Here is a 24,085-nt window from a genome sequence, read left to right as displayed (position 1 = left end):
GACCTCCTTTTGTGAGGTTTCTACTCGGAAGGGTGAGCCAGTGGGTACAGATCGAGCCGTCCGCTCAGTCTCCACTTTCACTCGGTGCTGCTGAGGCTTGTGGGCACAATGGCTCCTCTCGGACATTTGGAAGCATTGGTGAGCCATGCAGTTACTCTTGCTGTCTCTGTCATCCCTGCAGACTCGCTGTCCGTCTCCAGTAACGATGCCAGCCCGCCTGCCTCTGTGGCCTCCCTTCAACCCCACATGATGGGGGCCCAGAGCTCCCCAGGCCCCAAGCGCCCAGGCAACACTCTGCGCAAGTGGCTGACGAGCCCGGTGCGGCGGCTGAGCAGCGGCAAGGCCGATGGGCATGTGAAGAAGCTGGCGCACAAGCACAAGAAGAGCAGGGAGGTCCGCAAGAGCGCCGACGCCGGCTCGCAGAAGGACTCGGACGACAGCGCGGCCACCCCACAGGACGAGACCGTCGAGGAGGTCAGAACCCCGGGTGTGGGTGGCGCTGCTGGTCTGGGGACAGCTGTCCTCTGCTTCTGTGTTCTGTGTGTGCCTGGTGGTGTCAGGGAGCCCACTCGCCTCCCAGCGTGAGGACAAGCTCCAGGAAGAGCTGCTTCCATGTCAGCAGGGTCATAAGCCAACCAGAGGACCGTGCCCCTCCCTCCCAAAGCCTGGGTCCCCCGGGCCCGCTCCAGAGCAAGTGGGCCCCGTGCCGCCCCAGCCCTTCCCCTCCGCATTCAACTAGGGGCGAGATCAGCAGGTGCCCACCAGTCTTGGCCTGTGCTGCCAAAGATGTAAGCAGTCACAAAGATTTAGTGAGGTTAGCACTAACCCCCGGGAGTAGCACAGTGCGGGGAAAGCACCAGTTTCAGATGTAGAAGGACTAGAGAAATGTGTGTGTCCTCCAGTTATTTCCACCCACCACCATATTCTCACTTACATCCGTCCTGAGTAGGAAATACCCAGTTAATTTACTTTGCTAACCCAGCAGTAAACACTGGGTTATTCCCATGTCATCAAAGACAAATGTGTGTCTGTCAGCCAGGGATTTTTTTTTTCATTTCCTTTTGTGGGGGACAAGGGAGCTTTAAATTACATTTTAAAATTCTTTCCTGATCCCCAAGTTGGGCCAAAAGCCCTGGTGGTGTCAGCGAGGGGCCCACGGAGTTTTTCACTGGGCCCACCAGGATCGCTCCTAGACTTGAAAAGAAGAAGGCAGACGGAGAGAAAAGACAAGCTCTGTATCATTCAATTCATTTTGCAGATACGGGTTCTCTGCTCCCTTTTTCCTGGGCAGGCTCTGCCCCGGGTTTGCATTGGCACGTGTGCTTCATTTTACCCCATCGTTTCTAAATCCGTGACAGAAATAATACTGAAATTTTTTCTTAAAGTAAGAATAGAGGAATATTCGTGTGATAATTCAGATTCTTAAAAATGCACCTTGGATTGCATTTTTATGCCATTATTATTTCCATGAAATTTGTTCTAGCAAGATACCAAAAGTGAAGCAAAGCATGGGCCAGAGGATCTGAATCACCGTGAGGGTTATGGTTCCAGTTTCTGAACATTTTTTTTCCTTCTTGAAGATGAGATGATGTGTTCAAAGCCTAACAGATACCGTTGGCAGCCCCTTCAAAAGGCACACTCACTGGCCCTTCTCTCGTCCAAGTTCACAAGCAAGGTGGCTGGGTTGCAGGGAGGGATGTGAAGTCACCGCCAGGGTTGAAAAGAGCTTGTTCCTGTGATCCATCCATCGAGTTTCCGTCCAGGCGCATTTTTCCAGTTAACCCCTCAGGGCTCGTGTTTTCTGTGAACTGACACTGGTGATCAGGGCCTAGAGTATAATGAGCAAATGTCGGTTCGATTTCAGAGGGGCCGCAACGAGGGCCTGAGCAGCGGCACGCTCTCCAAGTCCTCGTCCTCGGGCATGCAGAGCTGCGGAGAAGAAGAAGGGGAGGAGGGGGCCGACGCCGTGCCTCTGCCCCCGCCCATGGCCATCCAGCAGCACAGCCTGCTCCAGCCAGACTCCCAGGACGACAAGGTAGGCGGCTGGGCTGCCCACAGGAGGGGAGGGGCCTGCAGTAGCTGCCCCGCTCCAGCCTCCTTGCAGGACGTAGGTGACTCTGGGGCTGTGCAGGGGCAGCTGGGAAGTGTGCTGCTTTTCCAGGCAGATTCTGCTGGGTTTTACCCCAAAATCTTTGTGGATGACAGAGTCCAATTAGACTAAGTAATAGGCCGATGTGTGCAGTTTCTCATACATGTGCGTTTATATAAATATGTTCAATGCATTTTTAATGGTGCCGCAGTAATTGCTACTTTTAAAATAATCATTTTTTTTACTATCCTGACCAGGGTCCCCGAGAGAGCAGAGAGTCACTGGTACTCTGCGTGACTGTGTCCTCACTGAGCGTTAGGCCTTCTTGATCTCCCCGTTAGCTGTTTTTGCACAGGGGTGTTGGGTTCAGATGAAATGGTGTTGCTGTCCACTTCCTTTCTCCCACGTGCCAAGGAACCAGGACGGCACTGGACTGTGGGGATGGGCGTCCAAGGACCGGAGTCAGTTCAGAAACTGCTCCTTGGATCATTGTGGAGGCTTCAAGCCAAGTCAGTCTTTTCTTGCTGTTTCTTAGAGTTCTTGCATAATCCATAATTATTTAATATATCCCGATTCTAGAACCCTAAAATATCAGAAAGGAAGCCTGGTGGCCGGCTTGCCTGGCCTCTCACATCCCGGCCCATTGTGCTCCCCCAAACTGTCAGGTGTTGAAAACAGTGCTGCGAAGTCATTACTGGTGATTTTTAGTTTTTAATTTTTTGGCAATAACTACGTTTTAGGAGTCAAACAGATGTCTGCATCAGTTTTCCCCATTTTTCTTTCCTGGCTCCCTCCTCGGTGCTATCACAGTCTCTTGCCGAATTGCCTGTTTTATGGCCGGGGGTCGGCCAGGGCCCAGTGATTGACGGCTGGTGAGGCAGATCGCACAGGAGTCCAACCAGCCTAAGGCAGATACTTCTCCAGCGCCTTTGCTGTGGAACTTACCTCCTCCTCCTTTTGTGGCACTCAGTACACAGTCAGGGAGCTGCAGGTCTTGGCGGAAGGATATAGCTTGGGTTTGCTCCTGAAGTTTGGGGCATTCCCCGTGCCACTGGGGGGGGGGGGGACCCGAGGTGAAAGAGGACCTCACCCCACACTGTGCGCAGCGGAGGCAGTGGGGCTGTGTCATTTCTCTAACAATCCGAAGCTGGTGTGTAGTGTTTGAAAGTATCCCATTCTTTAAAAGCAGAAAACTAAAACTTCTTAAATTTGGATGGGTAGACAAAAGTGAGGTGCTAAGCTTGGTTATTTACCAAATAAGAGTATTTTTCTCCACTTAAGCCGGGGATCACACTATATTCTTCTGTTTGCTAAAACCATTTATTGGTTAGTGTGTTATCTCACTAGGTATTGTCAACAGCAGTTCTTCATTTACAAAAATTTGTAGTGATGTTCCCAGAGAGTATATGATCTTGTGACTAATATTTTGTTTTGTTCTGTTTTCTCTTTTTGTAAACTTCCACCGCAGCATTATGTTGATTTGTGTTCCGTGTCTGTTTTGGCTCAGTTTCCTTATCTCTCCATTTGACTTTTTTTCCTTGTTTTCTTCACCTCATACTCCAGATTTCATTAGACCAAGCCAACATTCGTTTTGCAAAGTGCACAGCTGAGTCCACATACGTAGCAGCCTCATTGTAAACGCATAAACCCGTATCTGTCTGCTGTGCGAAGCGCATCGTTAGGACAGCCGCTGTGTGTTGCATGCATCTCCGCTGTCCTTAATATGAAGCGAGGTTCATATTACGCCCCCTTCTAGTTTCCAGTCAGTGAAGAGTGCAAGTAATCTGCAAACACACCCTGTTTGCTAATTACTGAACTTGAACTCAGTAGCCCTTCCCCCAGATCCTTAACTGTCACCCCTGTACACCCTGATTCTAGCCGTAAACGGCATCTGATAGCTTGTGCGGCCACAGATCTTCTGTACTCTGCACTAATCATTGGGGAAGTGGATGGCACAGAAAATGGTGAGCTCGTCCCCCCTCCTCCCTGTCTGGTCAGCGCACCCTGGTTCCTTTTCTTTCTCATTTCTTTCTTTTAACCCCACAAGCACAGTGAAGCCATTTTTAGTATCTTGTTTTGTTTCCTGTTTATTTAAGGAATCACTCATTAGACCTTAACCCTTTCATGCTCCCATTAATCAGACCCTATATTTTTTCCTCTTCTGCCAATACCCTACCTAGCCAGCAGCTGGCAAACGCTGTAGTTAGAATTTCCCCGTGCCCAGTCACCTCTCTGAAAAACATTATGATGTTACATGACTGCGGATTAAAAACAGACATTGTCTGCTTTCCACATGTCTCCGAGACAGGTTTTATTTAATATTTCATGTCAGAATATTGTAAATTTAAAAGGATGACTTTAAATAAATGCAAACAAAGACAAACTTGTGGTCTTTTTGTCTGGAATTACTTTTAAAAAAGCTTGAGCTTGCAGGAGAATTTACTGTCTGTCCAGTGACTAACATAAGGCGTTCCCCTCCCCCTCCCTCTCTCTTTCTTAACTTCTTCCTTAGGCTTCTTCTCGGCTCTTAGTCCGCCCCACCAGCTCCGAAACGCCAAGTGCAGCCGAGCTTGTCAGTGCAATTGAGGAACTCGTGAAAAGCAAGATGGTAAGGCTCCCCCAGAGGAAGTCTGAGGTTTGGAAGCTGCTCCGAGGTGCTGCTACAGGTGGATGTGCCCTTGGCCCTGTGTTGCTCTGAGCTACAGAAGGAATCTGAAGTCCTGCTCAGTTTTGGGGTCCCCAAGACCATCCTCACGTTTAATAGTTCACTTGAGGGACTGAGAACTTTAGAAAAGCCACAGTTGCACTATATTGCATGAAAGGACACAGGTGAAAGTCAGCCAGGAAGGATATGTGGGGCAGGGCCCAGGAAGGTTCCGGGTTCAAGCTGCCCATTGTCCTCACCCAGTGGAGTCGGCGTGGACAGTGCTGGCTTCCCCTAGTGACAATGTCCGGCGTATGTACAGAGTATTGCCAAACAGGGGCACTTACCCAAGTGTGGGTATTCAGACATTTACGGGGGCTCAGTCACATTTACATGATTGACTGCATGGCTCACCTTTGACCCCTGCCCCTCCAGAGATCAAGATAGTACATGGCTCAAAGCCCCCACCAAAATTACATTGTTAACATACCCATCTTGTTCCAAAGCCCCCAAGTACAGGTACCTCCCAAGAGCCAAGGTTGATCCTTTCCTTCACCTACACTGTCTCCAGTGTCGGCACCTTCGTAACAAATGTGGTCAATTCCAGTCTTGTCTAAAGATGTGGCCAGAGTCAGTGGTTACTCACGTAGGCTGACACCTTCCTCTTGCTGTCTCCAGGACCTTTCACTCGGCTTTACAGTGTGGTGGTTACGTGTGCACTTGATTTCTTGGTAACTTCTGCATTGTGGTTGGTCCACACGGATTCCTTTATTAAACACCCCAAATCGGGTATTGATTCTTTAAAGTTAGACAGGTGTGCATTACTTCTGATTCAGACATTTCCATGTTTCTTCAGTTCTCCTAACTATGAAGTGGAAAAATCACTAATGGTAATAACAACTTTTTAGACTAGTATATTACACTACCCCTGTAAAGTTACTTAACATCTTTTAAAAGTCACCTCTCCCAAACTAAAAGCCCCCAACCGCTCCCACAAGTCCGGTCTGCAGCAGTTTTCACTTTGAACCATCTGACATATTTCCTCACGGTGCAGACGTACGTGCTGCATGTGTGCACGTGCCTTCTTCAAAATGGATTCATGTACTCTTTAAGATTCTCAACGCAATACATCTTAAGGATCTTCTCATGTCAGTGCCTATAGATTTATCTCAGTCCTTTTACTAGCTGTATAATATTCTATTGATGGGTGCAGTGATAATACCACCAAGGGCTTATTCTAAACTAGGTGCTATTCTAAGTGCCAAGCATGTTTTACTGTAAATACTCCCCACCATGGCCTTATTAGGTAGACACACACAGCTGTTATCTCATTTTATAGATGGGGAAACTGAGGCACACAGAATGCTTAAAAATTTGGCCAGCTAATAAGGGAAAGACATGATTATACTATAATTCGTTTAAGTAAATTTCATACTAATATATAATAAGTTGTAGGTTTTTTTCAGTTTTTTACTATTATAAACATCCACGCTTGTATCTGTGATTACTCACATATCTATAGGACGAATTTCTAGCCCTGGAGTTGCTACATCAAAGGGTATATACTTCTTTAAAATTAGAAGTGTATCTTCCTTCAGTCAGTATGGTAGGTACTATATACATCATTCCAATTTCTTCTCCCACTCCTAACCAGCTTCTAATGAAACTGGTTAACTAGGACAAATGGGAATTATATCAAGGAAACTTCAGACGGACACTATTGCCCTGCCATACCTGGAACTCCCCCCTCGGGTAGTCGTACAGTCTTCCGAAAAGCATGCCCTGGACTCTGAAGTTAGACAGGAAGTTAGACAAGGAGGGCTGCTGGGAGTTGGCAGAGAACTCAAGAACTTGACTCCACTGGTCAAGAATTTGGGATTGTGTCGGTGTGAATTGAGTTAAAGCACATCCTGGCTGTCTCTTTGACAGAAGTTGATTAATGATCCAAACAAAGGATGCTTAAATTGTACTCAGTGAGTTTCAAGCATCCTTAAACATTTTAAAAACAGACATTCATCACATCAATTATATATAACCATTAAAATCAGTCTTGTCTATGATTTGAAATAGTATTCCCAAGGAATGCTGTACGGCAACATTTTGTCAACTTGATAGTCATTATTCTGCACATTTAAGTTGTATTCCATTTTAAGTGGTCTGAGATTCATTTGTGATTAATTTAGATAGACTTCCAAATGTAGGGGAGTTCTGTGGCTTATCTCTTTCAGCTCTTACTTGTTTATTCCCCCTTTCCAGTTCCACTGGTGTATGTCTCTTCCTAACACAAAGTTATTAGTGTTGTGGGAAGGGCATAGGTTTTAGAGTCAGGTAGGCCAGGGTTCAGACTCTCCCACTTAGGGCTGCAGCCGCTCGAACTTGTCCTTCAGCAGTAAACTGGAGATCTCGAAGTGCAGCTCGTTGAGTGTCTTAAAGGGATCCGCCGTGTGGGCATTCACACATGCCTTTCCTTCCCCGCTGGAGAACCAAACTCATGTTGGTGTGATGGACTCACCCCTTCTTCATCCTCCAGAGAATGTAATCTAGATTCTGCCTCTTTTTCTGGTCCAAGAGAAACAGAACTCGGTATTGATGTCCTGTCACTAACTCTGTAATGACTAACAAGAACTACTTTTTGTCCCTACAAACTCTACAGAATCATTTAATATTCTCCCCCCATTCTGGTCCCTGTGACTCTTGAGTTACTCCTGCTTGTCTTACGTGCTGTAGACCCTTAGTCATGACATTCATCTTCTTGTGGGGAATCTGTAGGCCAGAGGGTCTTCATGACAGGATTTGAAGACTGGCCGGTTTATGCATCAGAAGCTGTGAATGAATGGATTGGACTGGGGAGGAGAAGGAGGAAAGTGCTCAACTGTTACATGATCATGGAAATGAACTTCTTAACCCCAAAACCAGAGGGTTCAACCCAAAAAGTCGGAATCGCCCAGAAACCTGTTCCCTGGGGTTTGCTTCTCTCTCGTCTCCATGTTCCCAATCCAACCAGTATTCAAAGACGGTGTATCTTTCCTGAGCATCTACAATACAGCAATAGCAACGGATAGCCACAGTGGGGGCCGTTTGAATTTGACTTTGGGGTTTTATTCTTTGCATTAATCTAAATAGAAAGAAAGATAAAAGAAAAAATGACAATTAATGAAGTAAACATATAACTCAAGGTAGTAGAACAACAAAATAAAGCAAAGAAGAAAGAATGAATTCATAGAGATAAAAGCAGAAGTTACTGAGTTAGAAAACAGAAAAATAATAAAGCCAAAAATTTGTTCCTTCAAAAAATATAAATAGTAGGTAAGCTTCTGAAGAAAATAGAAAACACAAATTCACAAAATAAAAAACCATAAGGGAGCAGTAAACCGAGGGAATTGAAGCAGTCTTAACACATGACTTTGTTCACCTCTTCGAAAGTAAAATTTGAAAACCTGGATGAAATGGACAATTTTTAAGAAGATGTATTAGACCAGAACCAACCGCAGAAGAGAAAACAGCTGTACAGACCTGTCTCCATCTAAGAAACAGAGAAACTTGACAGTAACCTGCCCACCAAACACCACAGACCCAGAGGACTTCACAAGTAATTTGTCTGAATGTGTCAAGTCCCAGGCATTTCGGGTCCGAGCCAGCTTTGCGGTGGGGGGCGTGGACGGCGTAAATGTGATGAGAACACATAACCCCAGCCGTGCCCTGTGCATGGACGCCCACCCATGTCTGGTCCAGACAGCCTGTCCCCCCGGCTGTGGAAGGATGGCCCCACAGCCATACCCGGACCCCAGGAGTCGACCTCGTTCCTCACTCCTCAGCGAGAGGGTGCTTCTGGGGTATTTCTCTTTTTTTCTCACCATTCAAGTGAGCAGAGTTGAAACTGATGAGCTTCAGCTGTTCCCTTGCAAATCTAGACAGGAGACAGTTTGGGCCTTCCTCCCCCTCATCCTTCAGACCCTGGTCTCCTGCCAGAGACCTCCAGAACCAAGGAATGTGGTCAGGCTCTGCCGCTCACTGCAAAACACTTGCTTCCAGTCGAGGTCAGTGGCAAGTTCTTTAAAAATGAGAGGGCTGTCTGCCCATCCAACCCTGTTCCTCAACTGTCTTTTCCTCAGTCAGAGCAGCACCTGACGTGTTTCCACAGCTCTGTGGGTGTGGTGCGCAGGGGCAGGACTGCACGGACGGACCGTGTCCTCCCAGCTGTGCCTGGTGACGGAGTCCGCGTCAGCCTGTCCTCTGAAGGGGAGAAGACGGGACGAGTATTAGAGATTTGGTTTGACAGGAAATACTGTGTTCTTGCAGTTTGTGCTGGGCTTTTTGTTTGAAGATAAGTTGATCGCGTTTTTCCAGTTCAGTCATTAAGTACTTCTTGATCATCTCTGTATGTCCAGCTGGGCTGCTTTGGAACTTCTAAAACTATAACCTATATTTTGTGAATTCAGGCTAAGGAAGAAAATGAATATGTACCAATTAGAAAGAAATCAATCGCAAATCATTGTCACACGGAAATCCAAGGAAAGATGTCATCAGTATTTAACTCTGAGATGTATTGATCACCCACAGAGCTTTGCTGCAGGTTCTACAGGAGTTACAACAGCAAAAACTGTTACCTGAAAAAACCTGAAATCCAGGGAATGGGCGGGGGGGGGGGGGGGGGGGACAGAAGCAAGGAGCTCTCCACTAGCGGTTGAAGCCAGCGTGACAACTGCTTCCTGCAGGAGAGAGCGGCTGGCAAGAGCGGGTGTCCCGGAAAGAGGCGCTGTTTTTAGCTGAGTGGTCCGTGTGCCCCAGTGTGAGTCATGGCTTCATAGGTGATCAAGAACCAAACCAGGTTTTAAACTAAAACGTAGGTGGCTGATGCTGCTATGTGGCCCACCAAGGCTCACAGGCGGATGTATCTGGGGTCAACTGGCCTGATCAAGACAATTCCACACTCATCAGAAATGATCATGCTTCCATTCCACAGGAATATAAACGAAAAGAAAATTGCTGGATTTGAGACTGGTGCGGTGCTCCAATGTAAACATGTTGTATGTTTTTCTAATTATGTGGGATTGTGAATAGACTATATCAATGTATGTAAATTCACTATTTTTACAAACAGAGTTTCTAAACTTTGCAATCAGGTCTTCCGCATCTCCTGAGTGTGAGATTTTCCCATCCTGCTCTTGGCTCTGATGAGGCAGAAACGTGACTGAGGGTGTCCTTTATTTCAGGCCCTGGAGGACCGTCCCAGCTCCCTGCTAGTCGACCAGGGAGACAGCAGCAGCCCCTCCTTCAACCCTTCAGACAATTCCCTTCTCTCCTCCTCCTCGCCGATTGATGAGATGGAAGAGAGGAAGTCCAGCTCCCTAAAGAGACGGCAGTAAGACACAAGTGTTTTCGTTGTCATTGTTTGGGTGGCTTTCCTCCCATCATTGTCACCTTCAGACCTGTGACATCTAGCTGGGCGCAGTGAGGAGATCCAGGGTCTCTGTGTGTTTGAAAAGTGCTCAGGCCCTAGAAGGGCTCAGTAAGCCAGCATGCAGTTTCTGTGGTTTTGTTTGTACATTATACTTTATTCATAAGTACAAATAGTTTCAGACAATAGTACCTTCTGTCACTTCTGCTGAGAAACTCCTATACTTTCTGTGGTGTACATGGTTGTGAAGGAAAAAGAAGGCAACATAAAATTAAATACGGTCCCAGAAACTGGAATATGTTTTCAAGCTCACGTTAGTGGTAGTGTTTCTCAGTTCCAGTAAAGCATCTCATGGTGAAAGAAGAAAAAAGAGTCCTGGTAAATATGAGGTTTAAACTTGCCTTTGGAGAGAGGAAAACTGGTGGACTACCAAGGGCAGAGCTGGGCCTTCTGCACCTGCAGTGATGCTGGGCCCACGGCAGGTGCTCAGTCAGTGCCGCCTGGTCGGAGGAATGAATGAACACATGAGGGAATGACTTCAGGCCAAAGGATGTGCTCTACTGATCGAGTGATTTGATTGTCTTCTGTTATCTGAGTGGCCTTAAGCAATTTCGGAACCTTCTGAGTTAAATTTTTTCAAAACAAGCAGTCCTGAGTTAAATTTTTTCTCATATGTCCAGTGAAGCTTCACAAAAACAGAACATCACAAAACAAAAACCAAACCTTCTCCCTGTCGTGTCATGCCAGGTCACAGCAGCATGTCTGAGCTTCTCTCGGGCGTTTGTGTGTGTGACCGGAGTCTGGTGGTGGGAGTTCGCTTTGAACAGGGAGTGTCTTGCGACCCCCACAGCTCTCAGGTCGTCACCCACATGAGCCTGTAAGCATTTGGGACACTCAGAACTGGGCACTCAGGTGTGCAAGTTCGATAACACTCCTGTTCAGTCCTGGGGGAGTTTTCACTTGGCAAAAGCAAAAGTGTAAAAGAATTTGTGTACAAAACGACGAGTTTGGGTTGTAAACACTTTTTCTCTCTGCAGCTACGTTCTGCAAGAATTAGTGGAGACAGAGCGTGACTACGTGCGGGACCTCGGCTACGTGGTTGAGGTATGTTTTCAGAAATGTCACAACCTTTATCAACCCCCAGAGTCTACAAAAAGATATCCTGTTATAGGTTAGCACCCACACCTTTTCAAAAACTTTGAAAAACATTTTTGACCAAAAAAAAAGTATTTTTGAAAAATAAAGTTTAGGCAATTAATCTTAATAGTCTGTATTCACTTTTAAAGGCCTCTTTTTGCTTAACATGCCTGATATAATCATCTTTTAATAATTAAGTTTTAAAATTATGGTATCCAACCATCGTGGCTCTCATGCGGGAGCCTTTAATTTCTTCCCCTGAGTGGGTATCGCCACAGAAATGAGAATGTCACTGGTTACCAGAGTCAGGGTGTCCGGCTGTGGTTCGCTCCCATCCCGCATCTTCCTCAGTTCAGGGGATGTCGGCGGGTGCACCAGGTCGTTGCTCAGCGTTTTCTCAGTACAGGTGATGGTCTCACCCTTTTCATGCCCGGAAGTTGCCATGTCCTGTGTAGCCATCACAGAACCACTGCCTGTCCCACCGGAGGGAGGACCATCTCCAGGCTGTGCCTGCCCTTAGGTTCAGGGCATAGTCATCCTCATAGACTCGGCTCCTCAGAAGCTGTTGTTACAGTATGAAGTCTCACCACCACTCTCTCAACTTTGCGGACATGTACGGGACAATGCTTTTTGGGTCTACATTCGATTAAAAGTCACGGCTAATAAGTTCATTGTGTAAGTGAAAAGACTTACCGTACTTGCTTTGTCCACAGTCATTGTTAACAGTGAAATAAGTCAGTTGAGTATGTAAGTGGTTCTGGTACAGGCTGAATTTCTTTGGCGTTAAATGGAAGTTTTAATCTCATTTCAGCAATGCATTTAATCAGTCATTGTTAAAAAAATCCTGATTTAACAAATTATTTCAACAATTTAAAAGGAAAAATGTTGGTTTATATGAAAAATGCTGAGAACAGAGAAAATGTTTCTGGCCAAAAATGTAATATTTATAAGCTGATAAGATTTGTTTTATGAAACCATTTACACTTATTAAACTTCTCCAGTTCCTTAGAAGAATTTTGATTATGCACACCAACAGGTCAGGGAGAGGAGGTCACAGCCACGACTGGAACAGTAATTACGTTCTACTTAAATCTGCACGCTGACCCTCAGACCTCAGGGGTGTGAGCTCCGTGGGCCCCCTTATACACGGATTTTTCTAAATAAACACTGTCCGTGCATTAGCTGTTAAGTTTTTGAGGAATCAAATTATACCTGGATTTTTTGAGCACATGGGGGTTGGCACTGCTGAACCCCTGTGTTATTTGGTGATCAACTATATTTCAAGTGCCAGTTAAGGACACTTTTTATATAGGATTTTTGATTGGTTTTAAATAGAGAGTTGTTTCCAAAACATGGTACGTGTCTGCTTTTTTTTCCCTTATGACTTTTACTAAACCATTATTCACACATGTTCAATGAAATAAATGTATTTTTAAATAATTCTAGGGCTACATGGCACTTATGAAAGAAGATGGCGTTCCCGATGACATGAAAGGAAAAGACAAGATCGTGTTCGGCAACATCCACCAGATCTATGACTGGCACCGAGAGTACGTAAAATCCTCCTCGTGCCTGAGGGTGTGCACACAGCGTTACCTGCCAGACGGCAGCATGTCCGCAAATGGGGGCAGGCATTCATTGGTTTGTTTCATCTTATTACCCATGTAGCTAGTGGAGGCAGCTGGTGCCAAGGAAATAGCATTTCATGGCCCACAGAGGAGTCTTATGTCCTTCACACTGGTCTGTCCAGGGCGCAACTTGCGTGGGGGTGCCGGGCCTGACTGCGGGCTTCACAGCCTGGGCCTGACTTGGCAGACTGAGTTAATCCATGTGAAGCACTCAGAACACCACCTGCACTGAGTAAGCCTCGATAAATGGTTCCAAAGAATTGCAGCCACCTCTCGAATAAATCCAGGTTATTCCTAGAGGGTTTGGAAGATGCTCATTTTTCCAGCCAACTTGTAATGGAAAAAGTAGACATGACCGCCCGTGGAAATCAAACTGACCCACTGCATTGCCACGCCTGTCCTAATGAGAAGGAGATCCTCGCGGGGGCTGATTCTGCAGCAGCTGCCACAGCTGCCAGGGCTGGTCACCGCATATCTGTCCCTTTGGGTCACCTTGCTCCTAGTTTTAAATAATCATTTGGGGATTGCTCTGTGCCAGTTGCTGCTATTATTGTGGAACATTCCAGCGGTACTGTTCTGGTCCCTGTTGCGTGGACAGGCCTCCTGCTTTCCTGCCTCTGTGCTTGGCTGTCATCAGCCTCTGAACCCAATCAAGTGAGCACTTCCCTGGAGCCCTGACCACTCGGATCGGACGTGCTCTCTCCTCCTTGCAGATAACACATGTGCTTGTGCTTTTGAAGCTGTAACACACTCTACCAATATAAGGAGGGTCCCCGTGGTGTGTATCCAGAGCTGTTTTATTATTTCAACACTTACCCGTCCTAATAGAATGTGAAACTCTTGAACTCAGGTACAGGGTCTTCATTTTTATATTTTCTATAATATCTAACTCAGCTGGACTCGGATAAAAATGACTGATCAGCTTTAGAAACAGCACTCTAACTTACAACTCTATAGACTATAGATTTACCAACAGTCTGCAGTAAGTTTAAAAAGGGATATTTGGTGCTATTAGCTAGACTTCTGCTCCTAAGGCTGGTTTGTAATCTGTGGCAGAGAAGAGGAAGATAACACAGTGGTCCTGGCTGACCAGACAGAGAAATCGTCACCCAGAGGTTGTGTCTGCCATGACATCTGCAGAACCAGAAGCATTTTTAACCCAAAAGCTAGACAGTTCAACAACAGCATTAACTGGTACACAGGTTTGCAGGTTAATAAAACACCGAGCATAACTATCAAGACATGTAAATGACAGGAAGGTGGGTATACCTCCGACAAACAGCTACAGCCCAGGACATGGAGAGCAGTGGTCCACAGCTGTTGTGTTTCTGTAATCACACCTGATCTTCGTCTGCATGGGAGCTAATGTTTAGAACCCAGAAGCTGGTTTCGATCATGAGAAATCGTTATAAAACTGTCACAGATTTTACATGTATTTTACATGTTATTCAACTTGAGCCTCTTAAAAAATGTAATAGAAGAATATAAAATTTACAGGTACAAGGACCAAGCATTTTGAAATAAACATTGCTTTGAAACATTTATTTTTCTATCAGTGTTCAGCCAGGGTATTATTGCATGTTTCGTTTTTTAAAAAATGAGACAAAAATGCTAATTGGCCCAGAGGAAGGGAAAGTTGCCAGCCAGCGAGGGGATCCTGCCATTCTGCTCTCCCTTTTTAAACTGTCGCCTTTTGCTCTCTGGTCCTAACTCAGGGTCTGTACTTGGCACTTCGGGGCAGCTCGTGCCCAAACGCACTGCCCTGGAATTATGAACCGCAGTCTGAAATTAGACGGCCAGACTGGAAATGCTTGTAATACTTCTCTCGTTTTAGCTTTTTTTTAGGAGAGTTGGAGAAGTGCCTTGAAGACCCAGAAAAGCTAGGATCCCTTTTTGTGAAGCATGTGAGTATATTACTGTTATTTAGAGTCTGTTCCGATATTGTCATCGGTTCGTTGGATGACTAAACAGGGGAACTCACAGTTTACAAGAGTGCCTACGTCAAGAATAAAGTCAAACTGCACAGTGTCAGAGAGTTGGGAGCAAAGTCCTCACCAGCCCTTCTACATACAAATGACCTGCCTCTGTGGTCACCTGGCCACAGTGGGCTCTTAAACTCACAACAGTACAGAGAAGGCAGAAGGGGACCAGAGCCAGACCAGAAGCACGAATGTATTTGGGGATGTCTGTGGGCAAACAGGTGTTTGGGGGAGATAGTGACATACCTAGACATGCAGTGGGTTTAACACCGTGGCCATATATACGTGTGCCTGTAAAATAACCGTGCTGCCGACATGAAAGGGTCTTTTTTTAGTGAAAAATTACTCTTTTTTCAAAACATTTGTGACAGTAGTTGTATTTTTGCAAATCCCTTTAATGTCTAGCTCAGCAAATTTTAGCCGGTGTACCAGAGGAATTACCACTTTTCCCTTAGATTGTCAAATAAAAAATGACAGCAGCCAACACAGTAGCCACTGGGTGTGAGGGCCCCGTCTTGAACCATAGATATACAGGTCGTGTAACAGAGTTGCATCCTATTGGTCACATTGCATAATAAGGTTGCATCTGATTGGTTCATTCTTGGTACTAGAAATCCTTATATACAAATAGAGGTACCCGATTTTTTAAAGTCACTTTGGAACAAAAGGGGTAGATAATTACTATTATTATTTTTTGAAAATCAGTCAAAATAATACCTGTTTTTTCTTTTTTTTCAATTGTCAAAAATATATTTCTGGTGTGCCACAGAAATTTAGTAATTAGTTTATGTGTGCTATGAGATGAAAATAAGGTTGAAAATCGCTGGTCTGGCTTACTAGAAGACAGATGGATTTTCCTGTCTGCTTATGTGTTCATTCTGTTGTACTGTTTTTTAGTTAAAATAAGTCTGTTCTCCCACAGGTATATGGTTGGAAAGGGCTGACTCTTTTTATAGCCTTTTCAGATCAATACAGAGAGTGTGCTTAGATATGCACCAAAACTTGACAAGTAGAGAGAAACAGACCCATAAATACAGAGAACAGCAGACTGATGGTTGCCAGAAGAGAGGGGGGTTGGGGACTAGGTGATAATTTCTTAAAGGTTAGTAGCATCTTAGAGCCTGAAAACCAATCGATGACCTTCTTTCTCACCTACTGTGACACCAGAAGCCACTGTATTGTCTTGCAAGTCAAGGCTCTGTCACCTGTGTGCCAGCATGTGGCATTGTGCATCGATCGTTCAGAAAACACTGCCGCACTGATTCAGACAGGCCTCCCAGATGTTGGACATCTCACTACACAATATCAGAAATGAGATTTGTTAATAGTACCACCCATCTCTTCAGGGGAGTCTTTTTAAGTATCGTCAAGTTCACGGTGGCAGAGTCGTTTTTACCAGACAGTGCTATTTGCCTTGAAACAACAGGCTCACTTTGTTCATGTTCCAGAAGGCGTCCACCAGGCACCCGAGTGAACGTAACTGTAGCTGGTGTCCAGCATTCTTTCTAGTAAAAGTGGTGGCACAGCCCCCAGCCCCCACACCAGTGCTCTTCCTGGGGACAGAGAGCTTGTGGGGCTCCACTGTTGCGAGGACCTCCATTAGGTCATAAGAATGTTCAAAAGATGCACACTCCGTGATGGAGTTTCATAAATGTATTTGCATTACTTCAGGAGGACATTCTGAGGTCAAACTGGCCGTTGTTTTCACTGCACATGTGTGGCAGTGACAACATGTGCTGAGACGCCAGCCGTTTCACCCACTGTTGGAGAAGGGCAATGACATCTTAGTGTTACTTGGAAAAGTTTTGAACGGGCCCCTGCAAGACCTCAGGGACCCCGGGGGTGTGTACACCACACCTGGACCTTCCCCAGGTTAAGGGTGACTCACTGTCTGCTTTTTCCTGCCTTCATATTTGAGACCAAGGAGCTTTTTCTTCCCTATTAAAAAACAGCCAGACTTCCCAAGACCGCTGCCAGGGGAAGAAGGAGCAGGAGTAGTTCTTCCTTTAGTATTAAGAACCATGTCCTTCCACTACCCCTGGTGTTTGCCCGGTAGAGTGAGGGGCCTGATCAGATGCAGCTTGGGGGGGGGGGGGCAACGGTGAGGACTGTTCCAGAGCCTTGAAAAGAGGGCCGAGCTGCGTCGTGAACGTGCTCCCGCAAGTCAGAACCGTGCCGTTTTCTTTGAAGAAAATTTCCTCTTTAAACGTGCTACAATGTGTGTGTGCTCTTGCAGCCTAATGAACTTCTGATTGTTTTAACCCCTCTGTTTGCCTTTTTCATTCCTAGGAGAGAAGGTTGCACATGTACATAGTTTATTGTCAAAATAAACCAAAGTCTGAGCACATCGTCTCAGAATACATCGATACCTTTTTTGAGGTAAGATGTCAGGCAGAAACAAAGCGTTTCTGAGTCTTTTGTTATCGTTGCTTTTCAAAACTTGAAATATTCACTGTTACCCAGGAGTATTCAGGAAGGCGGCCTCGATTATAAGAAATCTGAATCCATGTTTCTTTCCTATAAATGAGAGAAACAAGTATGAATTCAATCTGGGATCATATCCCTCAGCATTCAGAACACTGGGATCATCATGAAAATAGGTTTTTTAAAAAAATCAGTGTTGAACTTAAGGCTCGGCACAAATTCAGAATAATTCGTGATCTAAATTTTTAGCCTAAAACTGAAATACAGGAATGAACAGAAGGCGGCAGTTGAAAGCAGGTCTTTAAACACGTATTAAAGACTACTTTGAAAAACGGCTTATAAGGCTAAAGTGTGAACTTTGGACCTTCTGAGAAAGAGCACCCACTGAACACCCGCCCGGTCTCCGTGCGGTGGTCTCTGCTCGGCACTTTGACTCTGGTGCGTTGGCGTCTCTGACCAGTAGGGGGACTCACGCGTTGCTCTTTAAACGATAACACTTGCCTTTCTCTCTCCTGTACGATCACAGGACTTAAAGCAGCGCCTGGGCCATAGGTTGCAACTCACAGATTTGTTGATCAAACCGGTGCAGAGAATTATGAAATACCAGCTGTTACTGAAGGTGAGGACTCGCGGGCGCAGGGTCTGGTGTCGGGAGTTTGTTGGGGGAGGGAAGACGTGGTGAGGGAGGAAAGACAGGATGGGCAGGTGAGGGGAGTCTTTCTGTAAAAAAACATAAAGCAGTCTTGTTATTTCTGAAATTAAATATTTCAGAAGAGTTTTTTTAATTTAATAAGACTCCTTACGCTGTTTTTTCAGTTTTTCATTTACATCAAGTTCAGAATCAAAGTGTCAGTTACAGTAACTCTCCCTCCACCACAGACCTTTGAATACTGACGACTCTTCTTCAGCTCTATTGACCTTCCCTATGCTCTGACCCTCTTGGAGCCTTAGATGACATGAAATTTTCCCTCGCCGCCCATTTGTCTCTGTTGGCTCAGCACAGCTAAAGGCATAGGTACTGTTTCCTGTGATGAATGTGACCAGAGATTTAAGTGCACAGAGATTCTTCTTGCCTGTAAACTGGATATAAAGAGAGACCAAGAGCTTGTTTTGGATGGAAACAAAGCAACCGTTACCTGCTCAGACAGTTTTGCTCTGACTATGCTTTGCTGCAGCTTGAAATCCACCTTTCTCTTGTGTTACTGGGAGGGAAAAAATGAAAAATCAGAACTGAAGCTCTTCAACCAGTGCCTGGCGTGTCAGGAGTGATCAAAAGTGAGCTGCTGCTGTAACGTCACCTGCTCATGTCCTCTCCGTTTCCCTTGCAGGACTTCCTCAAGTATTCCAAAAAAGCTAGCCTGGATACGTCGGAACTAGAGGTACATACGCCCTGCTGGCCTGGCCCAGTCTCCCCCAGGCTGTTTCCGCATGTCTCCGAAGCAGCCTGCTGTCCCCGAAGGGTCTGTCCCTGGGCGGGGTTGCTGCCGTGGGTGGTGGTGGTCTCCCCACCACCTAGACATCCCTCTGCACGTCGGAGGGCAGGAGGGGCAGGAGCTGCACTTGGAGGTGTAGCTGCGGGCTGACCGCTGGCTGCTCTGTCCCCATCCCCAGAGAGCTGTGGAGGTCATGTGCATAGTGCCAAAGCGGTGCAACGACATGATGAACGTCGGGCGGCTGCAAGGATTTGACGTAATGTGCTCTTCTTCTCTACCCTGCCCCTTGGGCTTCCACTGCTGTCCCCTGGGCCGGATTACTTACCCGCATGTGCAGAAAACTGATCCTTTTTTGCTTGGTTTTCTATCTTCTCTCTACTTCAAACTGATATTTTCTTTCAACCCCTTTCGGGTACTTTTGATTTGCTTCTGGAGGACCTCACTCTGCTCTGTCTCCTGGGTTCTCTGCTTCCCAGTGGGTAGGGGAAGCAGAGGGCTCTGTCCGCCCGTCACCCCGGGAGCTTGACCTCAGGGTCCCTGTGTTCATCACTAATCTGACCACCGTTTCTGTGGTTGCTGGATGACTCATGTCACATATTTATTACCTGTTATTGTCCTCAAGATATTTCAGGACCAGCAACGTTTAAAAATTTGTTGAATAAGGACAGGGAAGAAGTTTTACTTTTCTTACCTACGGTTCTTCCTACCTAGAGATTTTGAGCGTAAAGTTCTTTTGCTGTGGTTCTCAAGAAAGCACACGCAGAGCCCCCATAGGGCTTCTGAAAACACAGGTTCTTGCCCGTGCGTCCTGCTGGCGGGTGCCGGTGCCACGGGCACAGAGGCTGCACCTTCAGACCCTGTTCCCCGGTGACCTGGGCACTAGATCCACTTTCAGTCCGTGATGGTCACGGAAGCCAGGGGTTTACACAGAAGTTGGATGGAATTTTAATTAGGTATCAGTTCTGTTTAGATCTAAGAACTCATGAAAATGAAATGTTAAGCTCTATAAATTAATAGAAGAAACAGATATGATTTTGTGGGAGGATATCTAAAGAAAACAGAACTTCCTGTATCCTAACTTAGAATGCAATGTTTTCTCCTCTTCCTCCTTTGCCCCCGTTTCCTGGTTTCAGGGTAAAATTGTTGCCCAGGGCAAGCTGCTCTTACAGGATACATTCTTGGTCACAGACCAGGATGCAGGGCTCCTGCCTCGCTGCAGAGAGCGGCGGGTCTTCCTCTTTGAGCAGATCGTCATCTTCAGTGAGCCACTGGATAAAAAGAAGGGCTTCTCCGTGCCAGGATTCCTGTTCAAGAACAGCATCAAGGTGAAGTGTGTTGGCCTGTTTTCTCACGTGCTCGTGTGCGTACCCATCACACTGACGGACTGTCTCCTCTTTAATATCAACATGTCCTGATGCTTTGTTCATTGAGTACTTGACATTTCAGAACCTTTAAGTTCACTCCAGCCATCTATTGTCTGTGCTCTTCACAGCACAAAGTATGCCGGTTTCAGCGTTGACATAGGCTAAATGTTACTTTGCTCCTGACCAATAGAAATAAATATGCTTTATTTTTCTATTGTAAAATACACATAACGTAAAATACACCGCCTCACTGGTTTTAAAATACACAGCGCAGTGGCATTAGGTGCCCTCACTGTGGCGCGCCGCCGCCAACGTCCCCGTTCAGGACTCTTCATCTCGCAGACTGAAGCTCTGTGCCCCTGAGGCACGAAGTCCCCTTTCCACCTCACCCCGCCCTGGGCAGCAACCACCCTCTCTGTCTCTGGATTCGACTGCTCTGGGGACTGGCTCTAAGTGGGATCACAGCAGTGTCTGTCTTTTCGGACTGGCTTTTTTTACTTGGCCTATGTGCTCGAGGTGCGTCCACAAGGTGATGCAGCAAAGTGCCCTTCCTTTTTAATAATTGAAAAAACCTTTTCTGCTGACCGGGGATCAAACCCACAACCTTGGCACATCAGGACGACACCAACCCACTGAGCCGGCCGGCCAGGGCTGTCCTTCCTTTTTGAGACTGAATAAGTTCCATTGTGTGGATAGGCCAGATTTCATTTATCAACACTCATCTCCCACCCTTTGGCCATTGAAATCATGCTTTAATATTTTTCAGGTGAGTTGCCTCTGCCTAGAGGAAAACGTGGAAAACGATCCCTGTAAATTCGCCCTGACGTCAAGGACAGGTGACGTGGTGGAGACCTTCATTTTGCATTCGTCCAGTCCAAGTGTCCGGCAGACATGGATCCATGAAATCAACCAGATTTTAGAAAACCAGCGCAATTTTTTAAATGGTAATTTGTGTCCGTTACCGGGCGTGTGTTGTCTGTCCACAACGCACACATGGCTGTTCTTCTCGTCTCTCCCACCACGTGGGAGTCACAACGACGGGTCAGGCACTGCTCTCAGCACCGGCCATCTATGGTATCATTCCCTCTGCACAGCGACTCTGTGGGACCAGTTCTCCTATTGTTCCCATTTCATAGACGAGGAAACTGAGGCACGGAGTAAGTGGAGTAGTAATTTACCCAAAGTCCCACAGATTGGTGGCGGCACAGTCAGGATTCCAAGCAGACTGCCTGGCTCTCGGACATGGCCCTGCACTGCTGCCCTGTTTCACCCTGTCCCACGTGGTCTCTCACACCATATGTGCACCAGAGCCCCGTCTGGGGACGGCCGTGCCTGAGGAAGCTTTTGGCAGCAGGTGGAACTGGGATGTCCTCAAGTGCCACTGTGAAGTCTGTGTTCAGTGGCACCACACATGTACCCCTCCCTGCACCATTAGAAAACAAGACATGTCCTGTCCCCCCAGCCTCCATGACGAGTTGTTACAGAGGAGCAACGGGCCTTCATTGCAGATAATTATTGTGGCTTTATATTTGTGACCTGAAACTGCTTGCTTCTTTTTGTCACTGCTGACTTCCATTCTGCTTTCAATTCGGTGATCACTGAAGAACTTCAAGAATTTGGTCAGAAGTTAAAATACTTACTAATGGCTTTTCTTCGTCCTTTTCTCCATGTTCATGGTCCGTGTCTGCCCCAGTCCAACAGGACGTTGTAACTGCTCTGTCACCACAAAACCGCCTTTCCACCTTGCACGACACTCAAGGGCCTCAGTGAGAAATGAGTTGCCTGGATGTTAACTCCAAGGCCCTGTCCAGGTCACAGACAGATCTTATTTTATGTTTGATGTTAGAATTAGATACATGGGGTTCAGGGACAGCGGTTCCTGTGCACACAGAAAAACGTTTCACTGTGTGGCAGTAAACAAAGGCAGCGAGGCCTCTTTTAATGTGTTGTTCTCAAGTGTTGTATTAAATGCCAATCTGTAGTGTGTGACTATTGGGAAATCTCTAAACTTTTACCTTCTTCTTTAAAGTAAAATGAACTGCCTCCAAATCGCTAGCATGAGTCAGCCAGGCTGCTGTAGTTCCCTAGTCCCCAGTCTAGGTAGGATAATAGCAGTATCGGAGGATTGGACAAGGTCAGGAGTGGAGCAGCAGCCCGGGGCAGGTCGCCACACCTATGCTCCCCTCCACCTCCATTCCTGAGAGAGACCAGGGCCGATGCAGAGTTTGTGAAATGTCATTTGGCTCCAGGATGCTTTTTCACACGTGCCTGATGGCTCCCAGGCAGAAAGGGGCTGTGTCTGATTGTCTTTCTCAAAGGTTTTTGCACCTTAAGTGTTTGTGTTAGTGTTTCCATGTATCTCACTTGGCATGTTTCCTGAGGTTCCCTGCAGACAGTTGTGTAACAAATTAAATCACTATAGCTGAGACAGCTTCATGACCCAGAAGGGAGTGTGTGGAGTGCTTTTCTACCCCTTGTCTCTGGTGTCCAGTCTGCAAAACAGAGGTGGCCCAGACCCCTGCCTCCTCCCTGGTGACCAGGGAATTCCTCAGCTCCTAGCCAGCTTCTCTTTGCAGCAGCTGGAGTAAACTTCCCCCACGCGGGAGCCAGCTGGTGCTGGTGGAGTCCCAGTGGAGAATCCTGGCAGCACAGGGACTCCCTTGACATTGGCGGTTTGCCTAGGACCTCCAGCCAACTCGACTCCTTTCCACTTGGCGGGGATGCTAAGGCTCTACTTGCTGCTCTGAGGCAGTGAACGTCTCCCTCGCCCTTGTCCTCCTTCACTCTGTCCTTCTGCCCCCTTGGCCTTCTCCTGCCCCCTGCCCACTTACACATGCCCACTGCCCTCCATTGAGTCCATTTAACTTGTTCTTGGACTGGACGGTAGCATTTGAAGACCTTTTCCTTTACTGCTGGCTGGTGTCAGTCTGTTGCAGCCAGGTAGGTGGCTGTTTGGAGGTTCGAAGGCAACTGTGACGGATTACCCTAGGACAACTCGGGGAGTTCATGTCCAACACTCCTTTTGGATCACACCACGTTCTTTTTGTTTTGCCCGTGACCATCGTTTCCTCAGCGCCCTGATTCTCTTCTGTGTCTTGCCTATTTTACAGCCTTGACATCACCAATCGAGTATCAGAGGAACCACAGTGGGGGCAGTGCAGGTGGGGGCAGTGGAGGTGCGACCCCCGGTGGCGGCAGCAGTGGTGGCAACCACAGCAGTGGCCCCAGCAGCTGCAGTGGCCTCCCCAGCTCCAGCAGAAGCAGACCCTCCCGGATCCCCCAGCCTGTCCGACACCACTCCCCCGTGCTGGTCTCCTCTGCAGCCTCAAGCCAGGCAGAGGCAGACAAGATGTCAGGTACGTCCACTCCCGGCCCTTCACTGCCTCCTCCCAGCAGCAGCCTCACTCTGGAGGCTGGCCCCGGCCAGCCGGGCAGGCATGCCCCCGGCGGCCAGTCTGAGGGTCCTGAGAGAGAAGCGGAGCAGATCCCCAAGATGAAGGTGATTGACAGCCCCAGGAAGTCTGCGGGGAACACGGCAGGTGCCAGCCAGGACGGAAATGCCAAGGAAGACAGCCGCTCACGAAGCGGCCTGGGCTCCCTGCCCCTGGGAAAGCCCAGGCCCGGGGCTATCTCGCCGCTGAACTCTCCTCTCTCCACCACATTCCCTTCTCCACTGGGCAAGGAGCCCTTTGCCCCCAGCAGCCCCCTGCAGAAGGGGGGCTCCTTCTGGAGCTCCATTCCGGCCTCCCCTGCCAGCCGGCCAGGCTCCTTCACCTTCCCGGGAGACAGTGACTCCCTCCAGCGGCAGGCGCACCGCCACGCAGCCCCCAGCAAGGACACGGACCGCATGAGCACGTGCTCCTCGGCCAGCGAGCAGTCCGTGCAGTCTGCCCAGAGCAATGGGGTAAGAACGCCCGGCAGCCTCCGCCCGTCCGCCCCACCGCCTCTGTCCCGCCAGCTCCTCTAAACCTCGCGCCACTGCCGCTCTC

The 24,085-nt window shown here is 47.3% G+C and overlaps 1 protein-coding gene across 7 annotated transcripts in view; it reads left to right on the top strand.

Moving 5' to 3' along the window:
* Positions 1-24,085, top strand: part of TRIO (trio Rho guanine nucleotide exchange factor) — a 322,877-nt gene that overhangs the window by 283,103 nt on the left and 15,689 nt on the right. For 6 of the 7 annotated variants that reach the window (XM_053657327.1, XM_053657330.1, XM_053657328.1 and 3 more), the window contains 14 exons: positions 182-474; positions 1,865-2,035; positions 4,602-4,697; positions 9,947-10,095; positions 11,169-11,235; positions 12,715-12,818; positions 14,731-14,800; positions 17,165-17,254; positions 17,826-17,918; positions 18,628-18,678; positions 18,911-18,988; positions 19,866-20,057; positions 20,863-21,040; positions 23,207-24,000. In XM_053657327.1, coding sequence (XP_053513302.1) covers positions 182-474; positions 1,865-2,035; positions 4,602-4,697; positions 9,947-10,095; positions 11,169-11,235; positions 12,715-12,818; positions 14,731-14,800; positions 17,165-17,254; positions 17,826-17,918; positions 18,628-18,678; positions 18,911-18,988; positions 19,866-20,057; positions 20,863-21,040; positions 23,207-24,000 — 2,426 coding nt within the window. The remainder of the gene's footprint in view (positions 1-181; positions 475-1,864; positions 2,036-4,601; positions 4,698-9,946; positions 10,096-11,168; positions 11,236-12,714; positions 12,819-14,730; positions 14,801-17,164; positions 17,255-17,825; positions 17,919-18,627; positions 18,679-18,910; positions 18,989-19,865; positions 20,058-20,862; positions 21,041-23,206; positions 24,001-24,085) is intronic. The other variant, XM_053657329.1, reaches the window with a different exon arrangement.

This window comes from Artibeus jamaicensis, unplaced genomic scaffold, assembly GCF_021234435.1.
Source record: "Artibeus jamaicensis isolate MK-2021 breed Jamaican fruit bat unplaced genomic scaffold, CSHL_Jam_final scaffold_369, whole genome shotgun sequence".
Taxonomy (NCBI): domain Eukaryota; kingdom Metazoa; phylum Chordata; class Mammalia; order Chiroptera; family Phyllostomidae; genus Artibeus; species Artibeus jamaicensis.
Note: the sequence above shows the minus strand (reverse complement) of the source record. Positions and strands in the feature narration are given on the sequence as shown.